This window comes from Triturus cristatus, chromosome 6 (genome assembly GCF_964204655.1).
Source record: "Triturus cristatus chromosome 6, aTriCri1.1, whole genome shotgun sequence".
Lineage (NCBI taxonomy): Eukaryota > Metazoa > Chordata > Amphibia > Caudata > Salamandridae > Triturus > Triturus cristatus.
In genome coordinates, this window is record NC_140589.1 from 1,636,499,154 (window position 1) to 1,636,523,244 (window position 24,091).

At 44.4% G+C, this 24,091-nt stretch overlaps 1 protein-coding gene across 2 annotated transcripts in view; it reads right to left on the minus strand.

The window, feature by feature from the left end:
• The window catches only part of PLEKHH2 (pleckstrin homology, MyTH4 and FERM domain containing H2), a 626,603-nt gene extending 607,161 nt beyond the window's left edge, over positions 1-19,442 (minus strand). For both annotated transcript variants that reach the window (XM_085612785.1, XM_085612786.1), the window contains exon 1: positions 19,317-19,442. In XM_085612785.1, coding sequence (XP_085468911.1) covers positions 19,317-19,439 — 123 coding nt within the window. In that variant the 5' untranslated portion in view covers positions 19,440-19,442. The remainder of the gene's footprint in view (positions 1-19,316) is intronic.
• Positions 19,443-24,091: the final 4,649 nt, after the last annotated feature.

Sequence of the window (24,091 nt, forward strand, 5' to 3'; positions counted from 1 at the left end):
ATTGGCGGTATTGATGGTGGTGGTGGTATTGATGGTGTTGTTAATAAAATAGGCTTTTGAAAACAACCCGTCAGGTGGATATATTACAGATGACATGTAACACAGATGTGCTGTTGTCAGCTTCAGCCCATTGTTACATAAAGGGTAGACCCAATGGTACTGGGACCTGTGTATTGTGCAGTACAGTAAGGGATGGTCCCAGTAAGCACTATTTAAACATAGAATGAACAAAAACTAACAAAACATCAAAAAACAATACATACAAAGATTGACTGAGTACTGTTATTTAATCACATCCTCATTTTCACAATTATATGCAGAACACATTTATTATTATTAGTAATGTGCCCAGAAAGGAAGGAAAGGGATATGGGAAAAGTGGGTGAATTGTGTGAGGATACAGTGATGTGAAAGGACAAAAGAATTGGTGCAATTAAATGATTTGTATTCAACGTACAAGGTGGGCTTATTATTTAGCCACTGTTGCATAAGAAATTACATAGTTGACATTAGCCAAGCTACTTGGTAAAACACAGTAAAGGAATATCCATTGTTTTAAGACTGGCTTAAAGTGAAGTGTCAACGTTTCGACCCCAAAGATGTGTAGGTAATTGTCCACCTTACAGGGGGTCTTCCTCAGGATTGTGTGGAGGGATTGGGCACATATGATACAATTAAAATCGTGTTAGGGACGGTAGTCTCCACAGAGACAAAGAGACTCAAAAACATAGAACAAATGGAAAAAGGGTCCTCTAATTTATCCTAAAAGACCAAAGCATGAAGGAATCGGGCACTGTGGCTCCAATGAAAATAGTTTCACAAATAATTTTACTCCAACTAACCATACAATGGTCATTAATGTTACGTCTAGATGGAATGTTATGATGAGCAGGGGAACTTATAACTTCACCACTAGGTGAGCAAGGAAGCAATTCCTTTTGATTAAGGTACCCTCACACTTCTTAAAAGCGCTCCCAACACTGTGGTCGAGCCCACCCCGACTTTTAGGCGTCGGGGTGACCCGATGATGAAGCATGACACTACTAGGGTGTGTGAGGGTACCTTAATCAAAAGGAATTGCTTCCTTGCTCACCTAGTGGTGAAGTTATAAGTTCCCCTGTTCATCATAACATTCCATCTAGACGTAACATTAATGACCATTGTATGGTTAGTTGGAGTAAAATTATTTGTGAAACAATTTATACTGGGAGGTGTTACTCTGACCTATATCCTCTCTACCCTTTGGGCATGAGAAGTCACTTTTCTCAACAGCCTTTGTATACATAAATCCAATGAAAATAGAGCATGGCAACTGCACCTGCAAAAGTAAGGTGTAGTACGTGTATGAGCCTCTTCCATAAATGGTAAATGGGTAATGTGAGAGCCCAGGCAAGTCGGCACACCGGAAGTATGAAAAAACGGACCGAGACGCCGAGGGAGGAACGGAAGGGCCCAACTGTCTAGTTGCGCGAACCTGCCTCGCCGAGAAACGGCCGACGTCATCAGGGTTTCAGCTACAAGACTGGTGGAGCACAGACGAGGAGGCAGAGCGTGGGGCGGAGAGTGGTAGGAGAGAGGCAGGGGCGGAAGCGGAAAACAGCGTATGGAGTGAAGAAACGCGAGCGGGAGAAGCGGAGGAGAGAGGAGAAGCGGAAGAAAAGCCGGAGCAGGGGAGAGCGTCAGCAGGACGACTGGCGAAAGAGAAGACCAAAGGGAAGCCCAGCGGTAAAGAACAAAGGATCCCAGCAGCAGAGTACAACGCGGAAACACCCGGCGGCCCGGAGACAACAGTGGACGCCCCGGGTCCCAGCGCCACGGCCCGGGTCCTGGGCCGTGGCTCAAGGCAAGTAACCTTAAGGGGAGCGTTTTGGTAGTGGGCTGGCAGGGGTTGCATGGGGCTATAACCACGCACATATGATGGTTTTTATGCACCCTCCCAGCCACAGCCCCTACACGAGACTTCTCCGTCCTTCCCTTTTTGGCACGCATTTCCCTGGTGGTGGTAGCACAAACACAAATAACTGAAGAACAACAGTTATTTAACCCTGGCTGTTCTGTTGTGTTTGTGTCTCCCCCTTTTTTTTTTTTATGTGAACGTCTCGGGACCCGGAGCAATGCCAAGAACCTCACTGAAAGGAAGCACTGAAAAGCTGTTTTTGTTTGTTTGAATCCTGGGGAAAGATGACCTCGGAAGCAGAAGAAACTGTCTAATCGTTGTGTTTATTTGCACCTTTATTGGTTGTATATTCAGAAAAAGAGAGAATAAGATACGTACAATACAGAAAAAGAAAGGATAAAAATAAAGGAAGCAGTGGCTTCTTTAATTAATCGTACAAAGAATCTAGAGACTGGTTTAGTTTTCTTTCTCTCCACCTCTGCTATTCTTACAAAAGCGAGCGGTTTTTTTCTCTTCCATTCCCCTGGGCAAGTAGAATACCACAAAGTGGTGTCAGAAGTGGGATATCTATTCCCTATCTAGACGTGTCGCATCATGACACAACCCGTGCCCATGGAGAACATTATTTCTCAATTGGCAGAAGGCCAACGCCACCTGCAGCTGGTATTAGAGCAACAGATACAAACAGCACAAGTGGATAGGGAAAGCCTACAAGGGGCCCTTAAAGAACAGGCTGCCCTCATCGCTGCCAACCAACAAGTGCAAGATACGGCCATCTTACGGCTAACCGACGCCATAGTGAACATCCAGGTATGCCCAAACGTTCCCGGAACTGTTCTCCAGAAATATCAAGAAGGGGAAGACCCTGATTACTTCTTTTTGAACTTCGAGAGGGTGGCCACCACAGCGGCATGGCCCAAGGAAAGGTGGGGTCAGTATATAGCTCCCCTCCTCTCAGGCGAACTACAAGCTGCCTATCAATCCGCCAACCCCACCGGTACAAACCCCTACGACGACGTAAAGAGGGCCATTCTTGAAAGGATGGGATTTGACCAGGAGCACTACAGAAACAAATTCCTAAGGGAAAAGTGGTCTGTAGGGGACAACCCTTGAGCCCTTTTTTACAGGATACGGGGCATGGGTAATCGATGGCTAACCCCTCATGTCTCCACCATGGAGGAAGTAGTAGAATAAATCTACTTAGAACAGTTCCTTGACGCCCTACCACCTAGCACACGGTCATGGGTCACACAACACCCTAAGCTCACCCCCGAAATGGCAGTGGATCTCGCCTGTGCCTTTCATAGAGCTCCTGACTTTAAGGCTGGCATTGCACGCTCCCAGTGTACCTCCACCCCGAATCGTCCTCAGAATATCACTTCCCCGAGAAGTCTAGGCCGGTCAGAGAGCAAGCCCCTCATATCATCCCATCCTGTCCCTAGACAACCCATCTCAGCGGCAGGACCAAGCGGACAAGGCCCACAGTGTTACAACTGTGCGGAGTGGGGACATATCGCTAGGCAGTGTCTCCACACCGTACTACAATAGCGGAGCCAATGGAAGTGGGATATAGCCATAGTAAGGTTTTCTTAGCGAAAACGGGTCCTCACCAGTAAAAAAAGGAGGTGTTCGTAAATGGAAAAAAAAGACAAGCTTTGCTAGACACGGGGTGTCACGTCACTGTGGTAGATGGTTCTTTGATTTTCCCTCCCCAGATACAAGATACCGAACAAGTAAGGGTAACCTGCGTCCATGGGGATACCAAAACCTATCCAGTGGCAAAAGTCCTTTTGGAGGTAGACAACGATCCACACCTGCGGAAAGTAGGGGTTATACCTTCCTTACCAGAGGCAGTCATAATAGGGACCGATCATACTAAATTCGACCAGTATATGGAGGGGTCAAAACCACAAGCACAGACCTGGTTACAGGACGCCCCCTTCAACGGAACGGAGTTGGAGACTCCAAAACTCAGGGTCAAGAAAAGCAAACGGGAGAAAAGACAGGAGAAAAAGAACTATACACAGGCGTCCCTGTCACGTGTCGCCTTTCCTCTCTCCCTCACCGGCCCCAATGGAACAAAGCCGTGCAGTTTCCGGACAGCCCAACGAGAGGATAAAGCACTCACGTACGCCTGGGAACAGGCCCAAGAACAGACACTCGGACAGGTAGGACCTTATTTTACAATTAAGAAGGGGCTGTTATATAGAGTGGTTTCACTGACTAAAACACAACTGCTTGTACCAACCACATTTAGAGAACATATTTTGCTGTTGGCCCACAACAAAGTCGGGGGAGGGCATTGTGGTAGGGAGAAAACCTTACAATACCTTCTGGAGAGATTTTATTTGCCAGGCGTGTATAGGGACGTAGCTAGACACTGTGCTGTCTGTGTCCGCTGCCAATACACCTGCCCGAGACCCCAGTAAAAGCCCCTTTACAACCCCTGCCTATCTTTGATATTCCTTTTAAACGGGTTGGTATGGACCTGGTAGGGCCCTTGACTCCCTCGGCCAGAGGACATCGATACATCCTGGTTATAGTAGACTACGCTAGCCGTTACCCTGAGGCTTTTCCCCTGTCAACCATAACCACCTCCGCGGTAGCCCAAGCCATGATTACACTGTTTTCCAGAGTAGGATTTCCCTCCGAAATCCTCACAGATCAAGGAACACCGTTCATGTCCCGTTTAATGACGCAGGTCTGCACCATACTGGGAATAGACAAACTAAGAACATCAGTGTATCACCCCCAAACAGATGGCCTTGTGGAGCGAAACAAAACAATCAAACACCTGCTCCGCAAGGTCATCTCTGAAAATGAAAGGGATTGGGATCGGCAGTTACCTCTAGTTCTAGTTCTTTTTGCCCTGAGAACGCATGAACAAAAGTCTACTGGGTATTCCCCTTTTGAGCTATTGTTCGGGCGGAAACCCAGGACACTCCTGGACATGGCGGCAGAGCACTGGGAGGAGGAGGATGAGGAAGGCAAGCCCCTATTACAATACGCCGCAGACCTAAAGACCTCCTTATTTCATATATGGGGTTTGGTGCACGACAACATGAAACAGGCCCAAGAAAGACAGAAGAAGCATTATGACCAGAATAGCCGGCTAAGAGAGTTTAGAACAGGGGAGAAGTTGCTCCTGCTACTCCCCTCCACGGAGGACAAATTACTGACGAAGTGGCAAGTGCCGTATGAGATAGAAAGAAGGATAACTCCTGTTACCTATAGTGTACTGCTGCCCCATCGCACAGGTGGCAGGCAGATACACCATGTAAACTTACTGAAAAAGTGGGAGGAAAAACAGCCAATTACCCCCATCCTACCTCGTCCGTACTGACGAACAAGTAGACATACCCCTTCCGGCTAAACAGGGAACAACCCCTGATCCAGTCCCTATGGGGGAGGTCTTGTCGTCCCCACAAAAAGCCCAATTGGAAGCTCTATTGAACCACTTCCCCGGCCTCTTTTCAGCTGCCCCTGGCCGAACTACTTTGGTACAACATGAAATAGTTTCCCTAGAAAAAAAGAGTCATAAAACAGAAACCATACCGTATTCCGGCAGCACGTAGGGAAGCCGTGGAGAAAGAAGTGACCGATATGCTTGAAGCTGACATAATTGAACCTTCCCAGAGCAATTGGTGTTCCCCGGTTGTAATTGTGCCAAAACCCGACGGTAGCCTACGGTTTTGTATAGACTTCCAACAAGTGAATGCCATAACCAAGTTCGATACCTATCCCATGCCCAGAATAGACGAAATGATAGAACGGTTGGGAAAAGCCAGGTTTATGTCCACCCTTGATCTTACAAAGGGGTATTGGCAGATACCTTTATCCCCTCACTCTAAGGGAAAAAAACACGTTTGCAACCCCTTCGGGTCTCTATCAGTTCAAAGTGCTTTCCTTTGGCTTGCATGGGGCACCGGCTACGTTCCAAAGACTAATGGACAACATTTTAAGACCACACGGGGCGTATGCCGCAGCCTATCTTGATGACATCGTCATTTTTAGCCCAACCTGGGGAGACCACCTGTATCACTTAAAACCCGTTTTTTCAGCAATCCAGGCAGCAGGTCTCACTATTAACCCAAAGAAGTCCTTGTTGGGTACCAATGTAATCCAATATTTAGGTTATACGATCCAGGAAGGCTGTATAAAACCCCAAATAAACAAAATAGAAGCCATTAAAAGTATCACAAGACCAACCACGAAACGTGACATCCGTTCCATCCTGGGCTTAATTGGGTATTATCGTAGGTTCATACCCGGATTCTCCTCCTTGGCTAGCCCCCTAACTGCTCTATTGACAAAGACACACTCATCAGGCATACAGGTCTGGACTCGAGAGCATGAGGAAAGCTTTAATGAATTAAAACGTGATATCTGCACAGCCCCAGTGTTAGGTTGTCCCGATTTTAACCAAACCTTTGTCCTCCAAACCGACGCTTCAGGCCTCGGCCTTGGGGCCGTGCTATGCCAGCCAGATTCCCATGATGACTTGAGACCTTTATTATATATCAGCAGGAAGCTCTTTCCCCATGAAACACACTATTCCACCTTTGAGAAGGAATGTCTAGCGATAAAATGGGCAGTAGAGGCCCTACAATACTACCTATTGGGAAGAAAGTTCATCATTTTAACAGATCATGCCCCCCTTACCTGGCTTGCTAATAACAAAGACACTAACCCACATATCATACGTTGGTTCCTCGCATTACAACCTTTTTCATTTCAAACAATCCACGTTCCGGGTACAAAATAAGTCAGTGCCGACTACCTATCCTGACACCCATCATCAGAATGGCCCCAACGTCCATTCTTGAGGGAGGAGATATGTGAGAGGCCAGGAGTGTCGGCACACCGGAAGTATGAAAAAAACGGACCGAGACGCCGAGGGAGGAACGGAAGGGCACAACTGTCTAGTTGCGCGAACCTGCCTCGCCGAGAAACAGGCGACGTCATCAGGGGTTCAGCTACAAGACTGGTGGAGCACAGACGAGGAGGCGGAGCGTGGTAGGAGAGAGGCAGGGGTGGAAGCGGAAAACAGCATATGGAGTGAAGAAATGCGAGCGGGAGAAGCGGAGGAGAAAGGAGAAGCGGAAGAAAAGCCAGAGCAGGGGAGAGCGGCAGCAGGAGGACCGGAGAAAGAGAAGACCAAAGGGGAGCCCAGCGGTAAAGAACAAAGGATCCCGGCAGCAGAGTACAACGCGGAAACACCCGGTGGCCCGGAGACAACAGAGGACGCCCCGGGTCCCAGCGCCACGGCCCGGGTCCTGGGCCGTGGCTCAAGGCAAGTAACCTTAAGGGGAGCGTTTTGGTGGTGGGCTGGCAGGGGTTGCATGGGGCTATAACCATGCACATAAGATGGTTTTTATGCACCCTCCCAGCCACAGCCCCTACACGAGACTTCCCCGTCCTTCCCTTTTTGGCACGCATTTCCCTGGTGGTGGTAGCACAAATAACTGAAGAACAACAGTTATTTAACCCTGGCTGTTCTGTTGTGTTTGTTTCCCCCCCCACCCTTTTTTTTATGTGAACGTCTCGGGACCCGGAGCAACGCCAAGAACCTCACTGAAAGGAAGCACTGAGAAGCCGTTTTTGTTTGTTTGAATCCTGGGAAAAGATGACCTCGGAAGCAGAAGAAACTGTCTAATCGTTGTGTTTATTTGCCCCTTTATTGGTTGTATATTCAGAAAAAGAGAGAATAAGATACGTACAATACAGAAGAAGAAAGGATAAAAATAAAGGTAGCAGTGGCTTCTTTAATTAATTGTACAAAGAATCAAGAGACTGGTTTTGTTTTCTTTCTCTCCACCTCTGCTATTCTTACAAAAGCAAGCGTTTTTTTCTCTTCCATTCCCCTGGGCCAGTAGAATACCACAACAATCCAAAATTAAACAGGTATTATCTAAGGTAGTGGCAATTTATGCACTTACACTTATAAGAAACAATCTAACATGTCCCATCTGGGCCACACGATTAATAACAGCCGTGGCCATCAGCTGGGGCCAATATATAAAGAATTTGCAAATAAAAAACAAGGATTGAAGTACCACAACCAAAATTATACAGGACCACTCCAAAATCGAGTGGGTTGTGCTTGAGAAAGTGACCATGGGCCCCAGAGGGGGCAACATGGGACTGATCCTTAACATAAGAGAGGGCAAATGGATGACACGTCTGAACTCTATTACTCATGGACTCAACGAACAAGACTCTAGCTATGCTCAGCTAGCATGTCTTACATAAGGGCAGAGCAATGTATAACATCCTTCAGGCTTTCCCTATTCTGTAATGAGTCGGCGGCATTTTTATGTGATACACTACGTTTGGTATAATGGAAACACATACAATTGCATTGACGGTATTCACAGCCCACGCATGATGCTTAACCACCTGTTACATTAAATCGATTTGAAATAATGTAAATGTGTAACCAACAGGCTGTATTTTTGATCTTTTTGATAGAGGCATATACAACAACAAGACATAAGATACTGTAACTTTGGTGTGATTACATATATCAATGTCTAAATCAGCTACATAATGTTTTTTCATGCTTCAACTTACTGTATGTGTAAACATGAGCAATAACTGATGAATAAGTCTCTGAATATGGCCCTGTACACATCTATGAGCAATGATGTTTCCTCTCTTTTTTTAACAACTTAATGCCATTCCTGTACCCATACACTGAGTCAGTTAATCCTTCATTTTCGGTTTTTAGAAAACCATAGCGCCTGATTTAATTCCAACACACTGAGTCCATTTTCTATTTTTATGCCTCTAACGGCCACGCTATGAGGCCTTTTCTCTAGCACATAGCGTCTACTAGCGTGACGCTCATACGATGACATGACACTCACACCATTTCATTAACTTCAGCTGGGAGAGCTGCCTGTCTCTCTCGTTTCCCGTTTCAGTGAGCAGCCAGCTTTTGAGCGGTAAGATTCTAGAGCGGTGTGCTCCCGACTTTGGTTTGACTTATAACAACTTGTGCCAATATATTTGACCTGACGCATGCGGTCACATTTCCAGGTCCGGCCACACACGACGTTATTGTTCCCTGACTTATTCCAGACCACCGAGGAGCGGTGAGTTCATTTTTCTGTAACTTGTCATTTTCTCACCGCCTGTATTGCGGTAGATTATACTTACGATTTCCCTCTTTACCCAGATTGAGTGCCCTCGTGGGACACACGTTTTGGGAGCAGAGCAGGTAATTGTGGTGTCATATGTTGATGTACTATGAGATCTCCACCACTTGTAGATTTAGATTTTGGAGTGGTCCTGTATAATTTTGGTTGTTGTACTTCAATCCTTGTTTTTTATTTGCAAATTCTTTATATATTGGCCCCAGCTGATGGCCACGGATGTTATTAATCGCGTGGCCCGAATGGGACATGTTAGATTGTTTCTTATAAGTGTAAGTGTATAAATTGCCACTACCTTAGAAAATACCTGTTTCATTTTGGATTGTTGACCATTTACCATTTCTGGAAGAGGCTCATACATGTACTACACCTTACTTTTGCAGGTGCAGTTGCTATGCTCGCTTTTCATTGGAGCCACAGTGCCCGATTCCTTCATGCTATGGTCTTTTAGGGTAAATTAGAGGACTCTTTTTCCATTAGTTCTATGTTTTTAAGTCTCTTTGTCTCTGTGGAGACTACCGTCCCTAACACGATTTTAATTGTATCATAGGTGCCCAATCCCCCCACACAGTTCTGAGGAAGACCCCCTGTAAGGTGGACAATTACCTACACATCTTTGGGGTCGAAACCTCGACACTTCACTTTACGCCAGCCTTAAAACAACGGATATTCCTTTACTGTGTTTTACCAAGTAGCTTGGCCACTGTCAACTATGTAACTTCTTATGCAACAGTGGCTAAATAATAAGCCCACCTTGTACGTTGAATACGAATCATGTAATTGCACCAATTCTTTTGTCCTTTCACAACACTGTATCCTCACACAATTCACCCACTTTCCCCATATCCCTTTCCCTCCGTTCTGGGCACATTGCTAATGATAATAAATGTGTTCTGCATATAATTGTGAAAATGAGGGTGTGAATAAATAACACTACTCAGTCAATCTTTGTATGTATTGTTTTTTGATGTTTTGTTAGTTTTTGTTCATTCTATGTTTAAATAGTGCTTACTGGGACCATCCCTTACTGAGCTTCAGCCCATTAGCACAGGATTATGCTACCTGGAATTCACATGACTTAATTAGCTAATCCTTTCTAAATCTATTTTACTTGGGGGGTGTTTGAAACAGACACAAGATAATGGCGGGTTAAAGTGATTGAAAGCAGGATCCCGTGTTATGGGCGGCTGTGTTGCTTAAAAAAAACACAAGCGGTTTCAGCTGTAGCACCGCATGTCTGGCCTGCAATAAGAGAAACTAGTAAAGTAAACAGTGCTTACAGACTAAATAACAGGTCCTGTGAAACAACCGAAGTAAAGGGGCCAGTCGCCATGGGAGGGTACAAATGAAGACAAGGCCATACCAAGGAGGGACTAACAAGCCTATTAACGAATCCGAAGGCAGCATTTAAGAAAGACAATGACACAAGCCAATGACAAATATGGGAGGAGAGTGGGCGCGGCTCTATACTCTATACTCTAATACAGCAGTCTCGCAGAGCGAGCAGCGCATGTGTGCTACCGCTAGGCTCGACCTAAAAACAAGTCTTTGAAGTTAAACTTTGTCCATTAAAACAAAGCAAAGATCACTGAATCTCAATAAAAGGCCTAACAAAAAAGACCCTGAAACAAAAACCGTTGAATAAACAGCAGTGTCCAAAAATGGTAACAAGGTCATTTAGAATGGGGCAAAGGTCATATGCCAAAGATGGTTCCTCAGGGCCTTTTTACGACTTAGGGAGGGGGGCCAAGCAGCCCCCCTCTTCTTAAAAATATACGGCCCTGAGGAATTGGGTCACCAGGGCTTAATAAGGCTCAGGGAGGGGGGGGGTCACAAGGCCCATCCTTAATCATTCTTCTGGCAAGCACAGTTTTCTCTTAAGGAAAGACGCTACTGTGCTAATATTATCTATTGGACAAGGATACATTCATAACTTTTTAGGAATTTAAATTGGCACTTAAAAAAATACAAAAACAGGAATTGTACCTGCTTGATGAGAAGTCCGGCTGAAGGAGTTTTAGGGATTTTAAAGTCACTCTAAACAATAAGGACTCCACTAAAAAACATATAGCCTACACGTGTAGGGCAAGATGTACAAAGCAGGGGTATGATCACAAACCTTATGTTTTCCAAAATCACAGCTTTTGCAACTGCAGCATTTGTTACTTATGAACAAAACCCATGTTACATGTCAGAAATGTTTTTCTGACTCATTTAATGGGTTTTACGGCCCTTAACAAATAGCAGCTTAGAAGGGGCGTAAATGGGGCAATGTATCAATGGTTTGCTACCATAATTTAGGCAGTAAACCATGGAAGCTACTCACACGTCAAAGAAGGTGGTAGCTGATTCACTAAGGGGACCTTCACTTTTGGGAATTGCGTTGGAAGCCTCAGGGAGAGTAGGGCACGGCAGAGGGGACCACTGCCTTCCCTCTCTGATATTTTTCCAAATGGAAAACTTTTTCTAAAAACAGCACCAATTCCTTTAAGGAACATGAGGTCCTAAAAAACAGTTTTGCTTTTGGGAATTCAAACACAGTGATGGTGGTCGGCTGTCTCTGGTAGTCCACAATCCCTGTATTTGTAGCCAATCTCAGAGGGTCGCAAATTGCGACCTGCCTATTTAATATCCATTACAGTAAGCACGTTGTTCTACGACCCCTGCAACTGATGCTTTTGTGAAGCAACCTAATGATATAGAGGTCACCTTGCAAGACTAAATGCTGGTCACAAAATATCAATGTGCAATTTGTGACCACTTTTTGCGATCAGTTTGATAGTACATCTGACCCTCCAAGTATTGCAGAAGGGTAAATGAGACAATGTATCTTCACACATGAGGGCATAGGGGTGGGAGAGAGGTATTGGTAGAGAGATATCTAGAGTAGATTGGAGGGAAGATTAGATTGCTGGTTTGGAACAATGCTTCATATGTGGTGGCATCTATGGCATTTCTCGTCTAGTGTGAAGTAATCCTTTCTAAAATCAACACGTCAAGAGGGTCCAATCACCCAGGCCCATGTTATAGGTCTGCTGGGGCCCTTAGATGAAGGCAAACTTTACAAGTTTCATTTGATAAAGAGAAAACTCATGACCCAGCCCACATTAAAGGCCAAGAGTATTTTTCTGGCACATACACAGAAAAAAGAAGCACCACCAATGTCAGAGTTGTGGAGAGTAATTTGGACTACCATGGCTACTGAGAAGAGACTTAGCAGAAACAAGGGAGGCAACTATCTCAGTGGCGGAGCCAGGCGCGCGATAATGGTAAATTTCACAGCGCTGTGAAAATGACATTGTAATGTGCAGAAAAACTTTGAAAGGGGCAAGTTTAATTGCAGGGAAACTGCTTTAGATAGCCCTAGTTAAAATGCAACATCAAATTCCGAGTGCACTCCTTTGACTCATTCAATGTTTGAAGAATGGCACAATATTCCATACAGTTATGCTTTAAAAAATATATGGTATTAACTTGCATGTAATATAAAAATGTCTAAAATGACTAAGAACGATTAGCCTTTTGCGTTGAAAAAGATAAAAATGCAGCCTGCTGAGAGTTGCCGTTTAAGGAAATACAATGTGCTTGTCATTTTACTTTGGCAAAATATTCCTTTGCGCTCCTTAAGAACGAGTTATCACCCCCAAGTGTTTGCATCCTCCCAGGGTCTGTATATATTTCTATCACCCCCACATGTTTGCATCCTCCCAGGGTCTGTGTATATCTCTATCACCCCCACATGTTTGCATCCTCCCAGGGTCTGTGTATATCTCTATCCCCCCCACATGTTTGCATCCTCCCAGGGTCTGTGTATATCTATATCCCCCCACATGTTTGCATCCTCCCAGGGTCTGTGTATATCTCTATCACCCCCACATGTTTGCATCCTCCCAGGGTCTGTGTATATCTCTATCCCCCCCACATGTTTGCATCCTCCCAGGGTCTGTGTATATCTATATCCCCCCACATGTTTGCATCCTCCCAGAGTCTGTGTATATCTCTATCACCCCCACATGTTTGCATCCTCCCAGGGTCTGTGTATATCACTATCACCCCCACATGTTTGCATCCTCCCAGGGTCTGTATATATCTCTATCACCCCCACATGTTTGCATCCTCCCAGGGTCTGTATATATCTCTTCACCCCCACATGTTTGCATCCTCCCAGGGTCTGTGTATATCTCTATCACCACCACATGTTTTCATCCTCCCAGGGTCTGTGTATATCTCTATCACCCCCACATGTTTGCATCCTCCCAGGGTATGTGTATATCTTTATCACCCCCACATGTTTGCATCCTCCAAGGGTCTGTGTATATCTCTATCACCCCCACATGTTTGCATCCTCCCAGGGTCTGTGTATATCTCTATCACCCCCACATGTTTGCATCCTCCCAGGATCTGTGTATATCTCTATCACCCCCACATGTTTGCATCCTCCCAGGATCTGTGTATATCTCTATCGCCCCCACATGTTTGCATCTCCCAGGGTCTGTGTATATTTCTATCGCCCCCACATGTTTGCATCCTCCCAGGATCTGTGTATATCTCTATCAACCCCACATGTTTGCATCCTCCCAGGGTCTGTGTATATCTCTATCACCCCCACATGTTTGCATCCTCCCAGGGTCTGTGTATATCTCTATCACCCCCACATGTTTGCATCCTCCCAAGCTCTGTATATATCTCTAATATACATCGAGGTTTTACAACCTAAGGCATTCTGGGCTTTTTACCATATATGGTAATTCCCATAAAATAGTCTTATGTTATGAAACAAAAACTCAAGTTTAGCACTGCGTGTCAACATAAACCCAGTAAACAAATGGTGAGAGAAGCCTGTTGGGAACAGTATAAAAAGCGCAAAGGAACCACGCGCACACAAGAGGTTACTGCAAATAATGTAAATTGAGTTTTTTGTGGTAGTTGGCTTTAGTTTGCCCTACATGCCTGGGACAGCTTTTCTGTGGCTGCGCCACTTTAGGGAAATGTAGGCACAAAGCAAAGCAGCTCATGGTGCTTGTGACACCATACAATGACGAGCAGACTCATTGCCTTGTGCACAATGGGCGTTTTTATAAGTTTACGCTTTGCAATATTCACAAATCTGCATTTTGTTTCTTAAAACACATTTTATTGCGTCAAAAGTCGTGTACAGCGCAGTGCTCCTTAAACTAGAAAGCATCTGCCATATCCAGCATTACAAGTCATTGCCTTTGACTATTACTTTACAAAATGTTGTCAACGGTATCCAAGATACAACATAACCATCATAATAACCCCTCCCCTGTCCCCCCCAGTTGCACTGGCACACAGCCACACTACCGTCATTACCATAAATTCCAACATTTGGTAGAACCACCCCTCCATTACAATTCCAACACTCAACTCTAACGACTATTAATCAGAGCAGATACAGATGAATCAATCGGGGGTATTGGGTCCAGTTCCAGGCCCCTATAGTCTGCCCATCTCTTCCAGATTTTAGGGTGCTTTTGCGGGCATCCCCTGGCCTTAAATATCGGGATCTCCAACCCCATGTTAAAATCCAGCCCATGCTTCCACGCCGAAAGGTAAGGTGAGGTCGTCGCCTTCCATAACTGTGCTATATCTCTTTTGGCTAAGGTCAAGCCCAGTAACAATAAGGGCCTCTTGCAGATGTTACCCCCGATATCCTCCATGATACGATATCCTCATCCGTGCCCAAATTGGAGCTATATTCCTGTCCCACGCAACTCTCGGCGAGTCAGATGAAAAAACTCCCTGGTATTTCAGGCCGTCTAACAACACTCGCACCTCTGCAGGCCAAGACTCCAATTCTAACGAGTCTACCAACACCCATACCGTAGATTTGCTTGGGTTCATATAGAGTCCCGATGATTCAGCGAAAATAAGCATAATACGGAGGACCCGCGGCCCCGTCCTGTTGACATCTGTTAGAAAAAGGAGGACATCATCCGCGTATATTGCAATGCGGTCAGAGAGCCCATGGTCCCACTCAAACCCGGCCACCTGTGCATCTAGTCGTACCCACGCCGCCAGCGGCTCCATTGCCAATGCAAAGAGATACGTGACAGGGGACACCCCTGACGAGTGCCCCTGCCAACTGAAAACGTAGAGGATACGGACCCCGCGACCCGTACTGATGCAGTGAGGTTTGTATCACAAAACTGCATTTTAATAGTAAGTTTGCAGTCAGGGCCAAGAACTCCGTACACAGAACGATAGGACGGGCCAGACTTTATGTGTGCATAGTCCTGGCCCGCCGCACTCCTAAACTTACCTTAAAATTACAGTTTTGTGAATACTGAAAAAGTTTAAACTTTCACAAGCATGTAAGTTCCCATTTGTGAAACAGGCCAAAAAATGGCGAGGAGCTCGCCTGGGCCAGTGCAGCATGACGTGTGCCTGCCCTGCTCTCCTCGAGTCCTGTCCGAACCTCAAGGAGCTGCTGCTGAGCAAATCAACTAACACTTCCCCCCTCGCTGAGTTGGGCAGCAGGGCCGGAAACAACTTCCCTCTTCATAGGAAGGCATGATAGTCACACCTCTAGGCTAGGTATGGCTCACTTCTGACCCCGTTGACTGCAGCCCAGGCAGATTATCATGGTGAGACTCTGTCTGGGTTACGATTATGTCCTAGAGGCTTCTCTGTGCTTCAAACTGTGCCATGCAGCCGATACAGGTGAAACCAGGAAAGAATATCAAACTGCCTGCTGCCTGCTACCTCCTGCCTGTCTGACCTACTGGATGCTGATGTCTGTGCTCGCTGGCTACCCAAGGCCCTGCCAGCTCGCCCGCAGGTGCCTTTTCACACTTTGTTTTTGTGCTGCTGCCTGAAAGCGCCGTTTATTTTCCTTGGCGCCCCTATCTGCAACTGTCTGCCCTGCCCACTTTCCAGCACTGACATTCACATAAGCCAGGCAGGCCAGGAGGAAGGGAGGCCGATTCATAAAAGTAAATTTGGTCATAAACTTAAGTTAACAACTGCCAGGTATTCACAACATGATTCCTGGCAGTCCTAAATATAAAATACAAGTGTGCATTTCTGTGCCACAAGTGGGCGCCACACTCTTAGCTCCCACTCAAGGGGTAGGAAGTGGGTGTTCCAAGACATGGTATGCATTGAAAATTTGGGAAATCCCACATATATGTAGATTTGTCGACATCCCCAAGCTTCTCTTTCACCTCATTTCACCCTGGAAATGGTTGGATATTTACTCCAGCACAGGACAGGGTCACTGCTGCTCCAGGACTGCTCTACTGTATATCGACACCAACAATACCGCGGCATGCAGATATCGAGGAACGGATACCGAAAGGTAAGTGCATAGAGATAAGCATAGGTTTACTATTCGCACCTCCACGTCTACGTAGCTTGACGATATATGTACCATGTAGGTACAGATATGTGGGGTTAGGTATAGAACATCTAACCTTACTTACCTGTTGATATTTTATCTTCGATATACTGTCCTTGATAATCTGTCCCACTGATACTGTTGATTCGATATTCAGGGGACACGACACACCCCGTTCCAGTGTGGCAAGAGAACGGATCACCCCTAATTTGTGGGGGTGTAAGATAAGGACTTTCTTCACAGGTAAAAATACTTTCCCTGGGAACGAGAACAAAATGCGCATTTGCACAAATGATCATTTTATCCTATGTGTGGAATTCTCCCCTAGGGACAAATCCAGACATTAGGAATAGGAGCTCTTTGTAAAATCCACCTGCCTTTCCTACATCTGGGAATGTTGGTAAATAGTGAAAAGTCAAAAAAGTACCTGAAGGTGAAGACAGACATCCTAGCCCATGCTTGTGTACGTATTTTGTGAATGACCCCAGGGAAAGCCCACAGACATCCTTCTCTTCTTCACTTTATTCATAGGAAACAGGCAGACTTCAGAGAACCCCCTTCACCCCTCCTTTCTGCTTGAACGTCCATTCACGGCCTGCTGTGTGCTCGTGTTTCATATAGATTTAATGATTACCACAAACTGGAATGTCTCTCTGTGTGTAAATAAATGAGTATTATCAATACCCAAAACAATGGTACCTGTTTGAACATCCTTGAAAGGATGAAAGTCTGGGTCTACCCTGCTAGACTCAAATTATCTTTGGACGAGATTGCCTGCTAGCTCAGTGACTTCATCCATCTGTGTCACACCACCTCCTGTTTTACTCATGATCGAGTCTCGCACTTTAATGGAAAGGATGCATAATGCTTGCATGGAGAGGCTTTTTCTGCAGCATGCTGCATGCACCCTGAAAGTTGTAAAGGGGATAACAAAAATCGAGAAGGGAATGTGGCAAGTCTCACACTTGGCCACTCTCAGTGGGCCCCATTGAATTGAGCGTCTGTCTTAGGAGCTATTTTACTGTAAGCAGATCAATGAGTAAACCGATGACAGCTACTGGTTGAGTGTCTATTACCCTTCGAGGGTCATTCAAGGTTAGGCCCTGCAGCACTGCTGCACTTAGGATGAGAAGAAAGTATACTTATCCTGTCAGGTCACACTTCAGTCAAGGCCTGGGACTGAATATTGCTCTGATAACATTGAGTGAGATCAGGTGGACCCAGAGATCTTGTAGGGTCTTGAGTAGGCCGCGGTCTAGAAGGACAGGTGTCCCTTGTCAGAGTTAAGTAAGCGTCTGTCTGTTTTATATAAATATCAATATCTTTTTTACCCTACCTAAGGTTTGGAATGTTTAATTTAGAGTAGCAGCAAGTTTTGATGTACTTTGGTCCCATGTGAGGTGCACTGTAATTCTTTTTAAATGCACTTCGCTACTCTTTGACTGCGCCCGCTTGAGTTCTTGTTGCAAATGTTTGTTTAAAACCTGAATTTAAAAAAGCCTTTATTTGTGAGCTGCAAAATGGTTGCAGAATATTTTTGTATTGTATATCTTCATACTTACTTTTTTGTGTATTTTTCTACTCACAAATTTACCACCCTGAGACTAACAATCAATGCCTTATGAAAGGATGTGATTGTTGAATGGTCATGATCTTCGAATGTGGGCCACATGTCTGGTGGAGTCTAGGCCTATTTTTAGTTCCAATCCCAACATGGTGACAGGAAATGCGTAGTGAAGTGAAGGCCTTAAGAAACAGCGCATGTACATAAAAAACATAAAGCCTCACATGGAAGCGAGAACTTAACAGAAATGATGCAATAGACTGGTGTATTTATCATGAGAGTGAAAAATAAGAAAGTATTCAAATTCATAGGGACATGACAGATTTTACATTGATTTTACTTTACGAAGGAGGCAACATAACACATTTTACTGTGATGAATAAGTGTTATGACATTGTAGAAAATCCATAAAAGATACAAAAGGAAACAAAAGGCAATAGCAGCGCGCTGTCCATCATGTGGTAAAAAAAAAAAGCAATGACATTATATAAAATTCAGTTTGAATGAAAACGATTTATATGAAGCCAGGCTTAAAGAAAGAAGTCGCCTGAAACAAGCTTTCCTAAAATAAATCCAGTGATGGCCCTCAAGACAAGGAAGAGGTCATTTCATGCTGCAGGAGCAGTTCTAGAAAAGAATATATGAACCTCTGAGGTTAACAGAAGCGTGTCACTGGGCAGCGTTACTTATATGGCAGGCACCAGGCATGCTTCTAAACCCCACTGCCACTCACATGAGGCACAGTCCTCAAGGAGGATAGGGTGGATGTAGGCCGCCCCGCCTGGAACCAAATGCAAAATCAACCTAATGTGGAGGGCGGACATAAAACCCGATTTCATGGGAAATGCATTGCACGAAGATGAAAGTTATTAAACATGAAAAGTTAATTGATGCGCAAGGAAAAAAATCTAACCGCAAAAGCGTATGTCGTTTAATCTTAAACATAATTGTATTGAAACAATAATTTAAAATATACATGTGTTATGCACTGATGTGGATATTTTGCCAGACTGAGACGAGGCTCTTTAGCAACTTAAGGTTACAAAAATAATAAAAAATACATAACTAATTGGAAATGGTACGTCGTGTGTAGTGGAAGAAAAGTGACTGTTGTTACGCACATTTTGGTGGGAAATTTGCAAATAAAAATATGCATGCTTGAAATTATGAAGATGTCAAGTCTTCCTTACGGTTTTTTTAATTCTCTGAAAATATAGAGTGGTACCTGCTTAATATTACAAAATTTGGCCTCAAAATTGGAAGTGCAATCGCTGTGTCATTACCAGATTATATTTAATTTCATTGCATTTATATAATATTTCGTGTGAGAGTATCTACCTTCTCGGCTAAGAGCTCTCTGATCTTGCTGGCTTGCACTCGAAATTTCATCAGCTGGGACTCCAGGCTTGTGCATCTCTCTTTCCAGTCCACGTCAGCCTCTGACTCCGAAAGCTCCGCCATGTTTATTCTGAAAAAGAAACATGGCTGAGTGCTACCACAAAGCTACAGTTAGTAAATGTGCTGCTGTATAAACATAAAGCATCATTCAAAGTATTTTAGATGTTATCAAATAAATCAATTGATGTCACATAAAAGTTAATCAACCCATTAAGTAAGTAGTGTTAATTAATGAATATGTTTATTTACATGTGTGGTTTTCTACATCTTCATCTGGTATTCTATAGTTCTTGCTGACAATAAACGATCCATTCGCAGACAGGAAAGAAAATGGAAGAAAAACGGAACTCCCGAGCACCTCTTGAAACTGAAGGCCCTCCGTGCAACACGCAGGCAGCTCAAGACATCAGCCAAAGCAAAGTACTACACCATCAACATCAATGAAGTCACCAACAGAAGCAGAATGTTGCTCAAGACAATCAAGCACTGCATCAACCCTCAGCCAGAACGACCTATTCCTCACTCCACAGAAAAGGCTAGGATAGGACAGTATTTGTAAAGCGCACTATACCCGAAGGTGTCAAGGCGCTGGGCACACAAGAGCAGAGGGAGAAGCGCAAACAGCTGATTAAGAGGGGAATAGCCATGTTTTTAGAAGTTTCCTGAAAACCGAAAGAGAGCTTGCGTTGGCAATGAAATCTTTTCTGTGTGGATGATCTCAAAGTCCTCCCTGGAGTGTACCATTAAAACAAGGATTTGAGTTGGGGGCGAGCCTTTACTATGCATGGCCTTATATACCGTACTCAAGACCTTGAAGGAAATACGCTCCCTGATAGGAAGCCAGTGTAAGGTACACATCCCCTCTCTGGCAGACTGATGTTTGGGAATATTTAAAATCAGTCATGCTGCTGCGTTCTGTACCACCTGGAGCTTATTCAGTGATGTTGCAGTGATATTGAGGTACAGGGCGTTGCAGTAATCAAGACGAGAGGTAATCAGTGCGATGATAGTAGGCCAGTGTAGTTCAGAGGGTATGAGTGGAAGCACCTTTCTGAGAGTGCAATGACATAACCCTCTTCTACAGTGAAAAAATATAGAAGATATAACACCACATCAATGATACCGAGCCAGCTTCATCTCTCACACCCACTGCTTTCTGTAGAATTCTGCAATGGTTAGCCTTCAAAGCCCCATCTCTTCCACTTCTGGCTGCCTTACTCAATTTTCTCAAAGTCACCTCTTATGAAGATGATGTCTTTCCATTATCCTTCATCAAAGCTCTCCTTGGGAAATCTCTCTTACCCATACTTACTTTTACCAATACCTCATCAATTAATGCATCTTCCCAGCAGCTCTTAAGACAGGTCAGATCCTCCCACTCCTAAAGAAACATACAAATAGCCCCATCACCTCACCAGCTATTGGCTCATTACTCGCCGATCATTCATTAGCGAGATGATTGAAAAAGCAGTCTATGTTCAATTCTAGCTTCAGATCATGCTGCAGCACGGAGACCACCACCACACACATCGTAAATAAATGCCCTTTAGAACACAGATGGAGAAGACCCCTGCCTCCTGATATTGCTGCACCTCTCAGCTGCCTCTGACACAGTCGACCATGGCGTCTTCATAGGCACCCATGAGTCACGAATGGGATTCACAGGCAGAGTTCTTCACTTGTTCTTCTCCTGCCCTTCCAACCAACACCATTTTGTTCGCATGGGCTTCTCTAGGTCACAAAAGATCCCTATCACACGTGCAGTCCTCGAGTGTTCCATACTTTCTCCTGTCCTTTCAACCCCTACATGGAGCCCCTTGATGCTCTACTCAGAGATAAGAGCATCAAGATTCCCTATTATGCCGATGATATTCAACTCTACTTGAACGTCTGCTTTGCTTCAGACATCAAACGCCTCAAACACAGCTTCTACATCATGCAGATCTGTATGCCCAGTGCCTACCTATATTTCAACCAAGACAGAATTCCAATTATTTGCCAAGAACAACAAACAAGATACAGTACAAACCTGCTTAACGAAATGAGCCTTGATGATTTCAATCCCCAACTTTCACTGAATGCCAAATTACTTGGATTTACCTTGGAAACCAACCTCTTACTCAATAAACAGATTGTCAAAAAACAAAGACAGCCTGGCACCAGCTCGCTCTTCTAAAGAAAGTCAAATATTTTCTTCCAGAAAGTGACTTCAGAATTGCTGTTCAAGCCCTTGAACTCTTGCATCTGGGTGGTGGTAATGCCCTGCTCCATGATCCCCAGACTCCATATTGGCATCTCTTAAGGGCATCTACACATAGCTGCATGTCTCATCCAGGGCCTGAAGAAATATGATCACATCACTGACACCATGATGCAGTGCCATTGGTTCCACTTGCAAGTCGGCACCATCTTCAAAACTAGCTGCATCATTTTCAAAGCTATCACAACCATCATCCCCGCTTATCTTGCAAACAAACTCACCATCTCTGGTGATTCTCGGCACACCCATAGCTAGGACACCATCACACTGCAGACTAAAAAGTGAAAAGAAGACAGTACACCCTTTCCATCTATGCACCCAGGAACTGGAACTACATCCCTGTATCCATCAGGACAGCCCAAAAAATACTCCAATTTAGGAAAGAGTTAAAAGTTCGCCTCTTTAAAGAACACTACATCACAATGCATTAAATGTCCACAACTCAGCTTCCTCTCCTATTACTCATCGACCGTAAGGTTGCCTTTGACCGTGTACAGCACTCTGCTACCTTTTGACTAGGTTTGCGCTATAGAAATACCATATACATAAATGCTTATTCAAACAAGCACTGAAGGACAATAAACGCCAAGATAAACATGTTAAATAAGCAATACATGCAACACAATGTTGACAAAAGTAATCATTACAAGTTCAGAAGATTGTAAACGGGAAAGGCATGAGGCTACTTTTAAAACAAAATTATCCGAGAGCCAGAGAAACATTTAACTTCGTCTTTCTGTCAGGGTCCAACCATATTGAATGAATGGCTGAATACTAAAGCCAGGTCACAGATATGTCTCAGGAGGATGGTAAGAGTCATCTGTGCATGCCTCTGTTTGCACCACTACATGGCAGTGTGTATACAACATATAAAGGCTCGTTTGGCAGTTAGGCATCCTCTATTAATATGAAAGTGGCCTGAGTAACTGCCAGGCAAGATATGGCTATCAGACCGGATGGTGCAAGTGTTTTACTGACTAGGTGGAGGTAAAGGTGTGCCTGGAACATGCCTGGTGACAAAATGTCTTGGTGAGTAAGCCTTTCAAGAGTTGGTCAAAGCAGAGGCTACAGGAAGGCTGCTGATTCTTCATCACCCCCATGGCTGGTTTCTCCTGTTGAGAGGGCTCTGCTTAGGAGTGATTATAGAGGGCTGGAGCATGCCACGGGTTTAGTCCATGAGCTGGAAAGGAAGACACTAGGTTTAGCCTCACAAATTGGAGGATGTTCTAGTGAGAAGGTCCAGCTTCCCAAGACCACAACACACCGAAAATAGCTGGATCTGGGTAGCAACACAATGCAGTAGAATCCTCAAGTTTCAGTACAACTACAAGCTGCTGCTGGTGGATCATTAAACCAAAGCTGCAGCCAACCTCATCATTAGTAAATGATGCCCCTACAAAATCGTGTATGGGTAGAGAGTGCCTTCAAGGGATTTCTTTAGAGAGAACTAAGTTGTGCAACTTGACTATAGGATAAAGATATACCTATAGATGAGATTTATCTTAGAGTATAAGTTTAGTACAATTATATATTATGCATTAGTCATATATATATACAGATCTTTTTTGTTGATTTTAAAGCAGTTGAATAATCAAAAAGGAAAACAGACAAAAGGTGTGTGAGAAACAAAATACATTTATATCAACAAATGATGATTAGGGTACCTAAAATTGAGACAGTTATACAACATTTGGAAGGAAGTAATACATTCAATGGTTCCTCCACTTCAAGGTATATCAAACACTTTTTCAAAGATATTTGTACATTTATCTAGAAAACAGTGTGACAGTCGACGTTTCGGTCTTTATGTACGATTTTATAAGACCATCTTCAGGACTGGTTATTAAAAGTTGACCCCTCGTAATTAGTGGCTGCACTATAGGCGTCTCATTTGTTTCAGTTCAAAGAATTCGTCTATTATTTGCTTCGGTATCACAGCATATTGATTATGAATGGATGCTATTTTTTAAAAAGGGAGCTTACGTTGAATCAATTGGAGTCGTGACTTCGGTGCTTACACGGAAAACAACACGTGTCTTGCTTCTGAATTTAAGCTATTCTTATATGCTTAAGTTGAATCACAGCATATTGGTTAAAAATGGAAACTCTCTTTTCAAAGATCGTAATAAGTCGATTACAGCCGTAGTTACGGTACTGTGTAAATACACAGACGTCCAATGGCCTCGGGACGTTCCTAACTGCCACCAATGACTACTGGCAATACTACAGCGGTTTCTTCGGGTGAAACGCGGCAACTGACATTTGAGCGGTGCTACATGCCGCGATTCAGCCGAGGAGACCGCTGTACTTCTGCCAGTAGTCTTTGAGGGAAGTCAGAAACACGCTCAGTGTCAGTTGCCGCGTTTCACCCGAAGAAACCGCTGTAGTATTGCCAGTAGTCTTTGGTGGCAGTTAGGAACGTCCCGAGGCCATTGGACGTCTGTGTATTTACACA